The sequence below is a fragment of the Habropoda laboriosa genome, unplaced genomic scaffold (assembly GCF_001263275.1).
Source record: "Habropoda laboriosa isolate 0110345459 unplaced genomic scaffold, ASM126327v1 scaffold32, whole genome shotgun sequence".
Lineage (NCBI taxonomy): Eukaryota > Metazoa > Arthropoda > Insecta > Hymenoptera > Apidae > Habropoda > Habropoda laboriosa.
The window spans coordinates 357,352-364,745 of record NW_017100135.1 but is presented as its reverse complement, the minus strand read 5'-3'; the positions used below and the strand labels follow the sequence as shown (position 1 = coordinate 364,745).

General features: G+C 29.3%; 1 protein-coding gene across 1 annotated transcript; it reads right to left on the bottom strand.

Annotated features, from left to right (window-relative positions):
- Positions 1-6,358: 6,358 nt before the first annotated feature.
- LOC108578693 lies at positions 6,359-7,189 on the bottom strand. Its single transcript, XM_017942074.1, has 2 exons — positions 6,939-7,189; positions 6,359-6,614 (listed from the first exon to the last, which is right to left on the bottom strand). The coding sequence occupies exons 1-2, from the start codon at positions 7,187-7,189 to the stop codon at positions 6,359-6,361; spliced, it is 507 nt and encodes a 168-aa protein (XP_017797563.1).
- Between the last annotated feature and the right edge of the window lie 205 nt (positions 7,190-7,394).

Genomic DNA, 7,394 nt, shown 5'->3' with positions numbered 1-7,394 from the left:
TTGCCAACGGATGTTCCAATCAAATGCGCCATCTGCTCGAATAATACAGGAATTAATAAATTTAAACATATTTAACTAGTTTTCGATACGATTATCTTAATTTTCCATACAATTATCGATTTTCCTTAAGAAAAGTTATATATCATCGGTTGTTGTAAAACAGATTATACTCGTAAATAATTATTGTATTAAGATAAAGTATATATTTGTAAGCATTAAAATTTTATTTATTGTAAACTTAATAGATTTTTAATTGTTTGTATTTACAATGCAATGTAATTATTTTTTAATTAATCAGTCAAAATAATTATCAATCAATGGAATTAAGAAAAATAAAGATAATTCGCTAATAAAGTTAAAATTGTTGAAATTTTAATATTGGAGCATTATTGTATGAATATACATACATACATATATACTTATATTTAGAAAAAAAGAATTTTATCGTATTAAAAAGTCTCAAATAAATATAAAAGATTATTAACGTACTTACATTACACTTTCCACTTTCTTATAAAAAAAAGATAGGAAAATAAATATTCATCTGAAAGGTGACTTTTTTAATTTTATTTTCCGTTTGCAAATAAACGTATTTATCTGACAAGCTTAAAGAGAAAGGTGAACGTTGTCCATGTCTTTTAGTAAGCTCAGATTTTTATATTATATTGTTTATTTTATTCTTTTTTAGTGTCCCATGAGATCCCATAATGTGAGGCACGTGAAATAAAAATATCTAAACGTGTATACTACCCATATATCACAAACATTTCATGATATTTAACTCTTTTTGTAACTTAATCTCCTCATTTTAGAAAACACTACTGTTTATTCTAAACAATGTTTAACAACTTTCGATCATCTAAAAATAATCTTTGTTGTTCTGGTGTAAAATTTAGTTATAAGAGAGAAACTGCGGGAATCCTTCTTTTATCTCGTAACTATAAAAGTGGTACACCAGCGAGCAACACGCGCTAACAGATACGCATCGGTAAAATACACTGTATGAAAAATCAAAAGTAGAACCGGTTCAGTAATAACGTACCAGTATCATAGATAACACGTTCCTCTTATATTATGTAGCTTTCACTAGGAGAATAAGGGAAAGTTGTCAAATTTCGAAGAAAAATCACAATTATGAAATATTGACCATACTTCGAGAGGGTTCCTGCGCTTTTTGTCCGTTTTATAATACTATTTTTCTAACGTAAACATATTTATACGAGAAAGTGTTCTCATCGTTTGTTTTCCTTTTTTTAACAAACTCTGATTTAAATAAATCCATTAGCAATCAAAGGGTTACTTTTATAGTCTATTTGCTTCTTGTGAATACGTTTTTAAAAGGAAACGTAAAGAGTAACTTTTATACCATTTCTTGCTAACATTTCGTATATTCCAGAGACATGCATGCATACATCACATAAATTATTTAATTTTTCATATGTTACTTAAATAATGATAAAAATTATAAGACAGATTAAAAGATACGTGGCTCTAAAGAACAACATTGAAGATCATTTGCAGTTATAAAGAAAATTCTTGTCACGAGTTATTTATTGATACATATATAAAAGTCATTTGGAGTATTTCCTTCGACTTTTTTAGGTTAGTTAACGACGATTTCACTTCTTGAAATTATCACCGAAGTATGTATTTACGTACAAATATGTTCACAGAAAGCTACTGCTTTTTTAAGCGTTTTATATGTCCGTATTTCTCAAGTTTACAGTTAAATATAAAGTTAATTTTACTATTAATTTTCATCGATTGTTTCATAGACGAATATCGACTTTTTCTCCCTCTCCCTCGTATCATCAAAACTATAAAGTTGCAATTTGGGTGGAAAATGAAGGTAAAGAAAGTACAAAAGCATTGGTACATTGCAAATGCAATGATAAACTAGAAAGTTATAACTATGAGCTACGTAATACGAGATATTTTTAAAACATGATGAAACGAATCTTCGTATTCTTTCAGCAGTAAGATGATATAAGTGTTAACCAACTTATTGTACATAGCCACGTATCAGATATAATTATCTGACTATTTTGCGAATAACCCTACGTGCGTCTGTGATATTTTAAGGCGTACCATCTATCGTTAACGACAATTTCGTTTCAACGAGGCAATTTTCAATGCTCGAAATAATTACATATTTCAATCAATCACGGAAACATGTCTCTGAATACTTTAGAAACGAAAGAAATATCATTTACTTAATATAACATTAATTTTATCAAATGTTTATGTTCATTTCCATAACACTGTGAGAGATTTAAGATATTGGATAAGTGAAAAATTTATTTCAAGTGGACAAACTTCTTTCGATATTCAAATTACACTTTGAGAGACTCTGCATCTCGAATTGATAAATAAGTACAAGTAACTATGATCCTTATCTTCAGTGCATGAGTTAAGTCCTAGCTACATATTTAAATCACTTTCTTCTGTCTATCATTTTAGATACTGCAGAGCAACGTGAGATAAACCCGTTGATCATATTAATTATGACCAACCCTGGTGTCGTTCAATGCTGCATTATTGATTATCGAATTAATTATTTACTTAAAATATTTCGAAGTAATGATTTTCAACTGTAGATAGTTTTTAATTCTTTAGGGCCATGTTCAAAGTGTGGTCAATTCTCGTGTGTACGTAGTTACAAAAGAGAGTAAATTAAATGTTTCTAATAGTGCAATATACTTTTACAATTCTTCAATAAAATTTGCATGTAAATCATTTATGTTTCTTATGTGTAGTAGTTGTAATTTTATAAAGTATATCTCGCTATATTTCTTCATCTTTGTATGAATTAGAATTGTTACAATGTTGTATAAAGATGTTTCGTAGATTTGGACCATCAAAAATTGAATACCATTATTCAGTAGGATAAATTTATATGATTTATTTATATGGTTTTCATTAATAGATTTGTTTGATAATTTAAGTCGACTTAGATAGAAAAACAAAGTGACCAGCGTTTTTCGATTGATGAACTATCATAAACAGGTTTATTCGAAGAAAATTTACAAAAGAAACCGATAGACTTAAAAAAAAAACACTAAATTGTTCTGCTTATTACACTTACAAAGGACCTGGTAACCCACTTTTGACGAATGACACTTTTACTATGATAATAAACTTATCGAGTATACTACTTTTGTTTTACTTTTGTATACTATTCAGAGGATTCAAATGCTCGATATAAATTACACAAGTCAGATGAGGATGAAGCAGAAAGATAATTGTATTGGCGTTTATATGTTACATGGCACAGCGGTTTCGTCTTGAAATACGTTCACACGATATTCGGAAAGTTTACTGCCATGGTAAAAGTGTCATTCGCCAAAAGTGGGTCAAGTAAAGCCATTATAAGCGTAATAAACACAACAATTAATCGTTTTTTGGAGAGTATCAGTCTTTGTTTCTAATTTTCTTCGAATAGATCGGTTTACGAGAGATGTGATCAAGTAGCCGTAGGAAATTTTGTTATTTCGAATAGCTATGTGAAAAAAGTTTTTTTCGATGTTCTAACATTCTGAGTGAAATAAGAAAAAGTTCATGTCTGGAGGTACCTACAAATTAGGAATAAAAATGAGCACAAATTAGCAACTTCCATTAACAATATCTCTTTAACTAGTAAATTTCGTACAAAATGTTACTTTTCTGAATGGAATCACCTGTAGATTCGACTGATCTATTTTTCTGCACTCGTCCGGAAACACTCTGTGTATTAATATATACTCCAATTAATAATTCGAACAATTTCGAATATTATTACAGGGGAAATGTGATTTTGTCATTTGTAAATTTTCACTCGAAGCAATGTTCAATATTTTTTCTCGGTTTATGATCAACCGGAAAGATTAATTATGCAGTAAAATGATCGTCTCTTATCGCATCTCTGATTGTATTAATCGATACATATATATATATGTAGGAAACGAAAGCAATTTCTCTTTCATCATAGCACATCGTGTTTTTATCTTCATCTTCATTTCATTTGAACGACGAAACCATCGTTGATGCGAAAGTTGAATATTGGCGATTAAGTTTTTCAATACAATTAATACGCAACATGTTTGGATTTTCTTATTGATCCGAACTGGTCTAGCAAGAACTTGGAAACAAAGAAAGGAAATGAAGTACAGAATCCTCGGGGGTTCACAGAGAAAGAGTACGGGGATAGATATAAGAGGATCCTGTTTCATCGGAATCCTCAGTTTGTTATTCGTTTCGTGTAACAGACAAGTTATTAGAGTTTGCGAACTAACGTTCAACCATGAGGACGGAATTATTGTTGCAAGTAAATCATAAACATTCCTAACTTCATGCTTTCATTAGACATCTGTAATCATCTATGTTCATGTTTTTCGAAAAAAAAAAAAGGTTTTTTAATTTATATCAACAATTTTCCTGCTTTTGGTAGCTCTCAAGTATGTGATGTTTTCTACTGAAGAGATTACTCGATAGAATATATTTGAAAAAATGTAGTTTCTCTTGTTCCATCGGGAAAAAAGCGTAATTTTACAAAAGTGTAGTGGTAAATTATTTTTAGCACGGTTATTTTAAATCCAACACGTACCCACGTCGACATGCATAAAAGTGAGCATTGTAAATCATTCTTTTATGATTTTCAGTTTACTTTACTGTTAACGGTGCTACTGGTTACTACGTCCGAAGGATTCTTTCTGGAATAGTAAGTGACCTTGAATTCGAGTCTCTTCCCTAGTAAAAATGATTTTTCAATGAAATTTATTATTAAATTGGTACTTTTATTAAATTTAATTGTTACCAGCTGTATAATTAATATTTAATTGTTTACTCCATATTTGCACATTTACATTTTAGCCCTAAGAAGGTACTAACGGATTTTTTTCAATCGTTGAAAGAAAAGAAAGAAGCAAAGAAAAAACCTAATATACAACATTATCATCTGCATTATTATCCAGTGGTACACCCATTATCTGAACCACCATCGAAAGCGCCTAGCAAACACGAATTGGAAGAAATCTACAAGTAAATTTGGATCTTATGATAATATTAGTGAAAACAGATATAAATTTTCAAATTTCAGTTATGATCTTCATTTTTATTTGTTCAAAATTATTTTATTTCAATGAATGAATTTTTTATCGATTTTAATAAAACATTAATTAACAGTAATGGAAAGTTGTATTTATTATTTAATAATAAAAAATTCTCGACGGGTTCGTTTCATTTCTAACATTTTCAGCGAACACCTTGCGGCACTTGGATGGTTCAATCATGAATACAAGTACGTCCCTGAAACGAATATCAAAATTTCACCGAGTTTATCCGGACCGTGGAAGGATTCTGTACCCTGGGACCATGAGGAATTAGGTAAAATTGGAAATAAAATATTCTAACTTATTTTCCTGTTTTTTAAACACATAAGATGTTGAAAAATAATATTTATCATGTGATATTACAGAAGCGGATATCTTGGAAACAGTAAATCATAGTGAAAAGGAAGGTGTATACGTTCAAATACCGTTTAATCAAAAAATAATCATCGAAAATCCTCACGTCGATAAAAAATCGAAGGGTGGTTTGTTGTCGAGTTTTCTTCACAAAATTTTCGACTCTAAAAACTCTATACACTCATGAAGCATTAAAAACAATAACAGTTGAGTCAAAAGATTATTCCTAAAGGAGTAACAGTCAATTTCACCGAAAGTTCAACGATATACCTAAAGCTGCAATATGATTAATAATAGGTAAAAATACTTTAGAAGTATTAATATTCTGTGAATGACAAGTGCCACTTTTATAATACTGTCAAGTGTTAATTAATCTTTCGTATTGATGCGCGTATTTATGTTTTACAATTTCTTCAAAAAGAAAAAAAATGAACACTTGATTTTATTAAAGAAATTTGGAAGAAGCTTTCCCGTTAAGTTTTCAACCTGTGGTAAAAATATTTTATAGTGTTGGATACATAGTATAAAATTCACGAGACTTGTATTCAGAACCGATATGTATTACGCTTTAATAGAACTATACGTAGTTTCAGTAGAGCTAGTGCAAATTCCTATTTTTTCATAGAGTGTAAAAATAATAATGTTCCTTATATTGTTACAATATTTGCTGTAGATAGTGTTAAGTTTTTGTTGTTTGCATAGTTTTTTTTTATGCTTGTAGATATCTCTCCCCCAGTGTAGTATTAGAATGTTCAAAATGTGATAAAAATTTGTTGAAAGAATAAAATTTGTTACAAATAAATATACTTCAAAATGATGCTTAATTTGTTCAATGTGATATATATTGTACATATATTGAATTTTTACATATTATACATTTCTTTTATACAACTGTTAATGATAATTGCAATTTTTTTTCATACGTAGAGTTTTAGTTTTTGTTGTCTGGGATCGTGCAACTTCTTGGCAAGCATTTTAGCAGATATCTTCAATAATCGAGATATAATCGATGGTGGTGATATCTTTCTTTTCTCGATACGAATTTTTTGTTGTTCCTCATTGTACTCCTTGATTTTAGCCATCAGTGTCAATATGTACTTACGATCGGTTAGTCGCACAATATGAGTTCTCATAATCCTCTCCAGTCGGAATTTTACCGGTGGATAATTTATTCTATGAAAATGCATCGATAAACAAGGTAAAAAATAGAAAACATCTCACAAAGCAAATACTTTTGCATTTAAGTAAACATTAGTAAACACAAATAATTCATTAATTCACACTAACGTTATTGAATTGTATCTGCTTTTCATGGAACTACTTAATGTGAAAATTTTAATATTACACAAATTAGGCAATTATTAAATGTATTAAAATGTTTTATTTCGTTTAGTTTTCATTTTATATTAATAGAAGAAATCAATGTCTATGGTATGGTCTAATGGTCTAATGGTGAAAAAAGTAAGTATAATATAAATAGTAAAAGTTCTAACTTACGCGTATTTTACGGGTTCAATTTCCCACCATTTTAAAGGTGTATCATAAGGATCGCTGGCGGAAATAAACATTTTTTGTACGTCTTCGGACACTCTTTGAGGCTCTTTTAATTTTTCCTTTTTTTCATCATCGACTTCGATCTCCTCTTCGTCATTTTTCCTGGTACGATCACTCCTTTCCTTTTTTTTATCATTATACTTATTTTTACTCTTATATTTAGTTCGTCGCTTTTCTATCGTTTTTGTTCCCATATTAAAGTATCTATTTTTATTTTCGTTTTGATTATATATTTTTTATTGTTATAGAATGTACTTCATTATGTTGAGGTAAATATTATCAAACTTGAATTTCTTTTAAACGAATTTAGTAAGCTGAAGGAAAAACAAACACATCCAGAAAGGCAATCTTGAAAACTTTTAAAGTACCTTGAAACCGTTAAAAGCGTTTTATACTTAG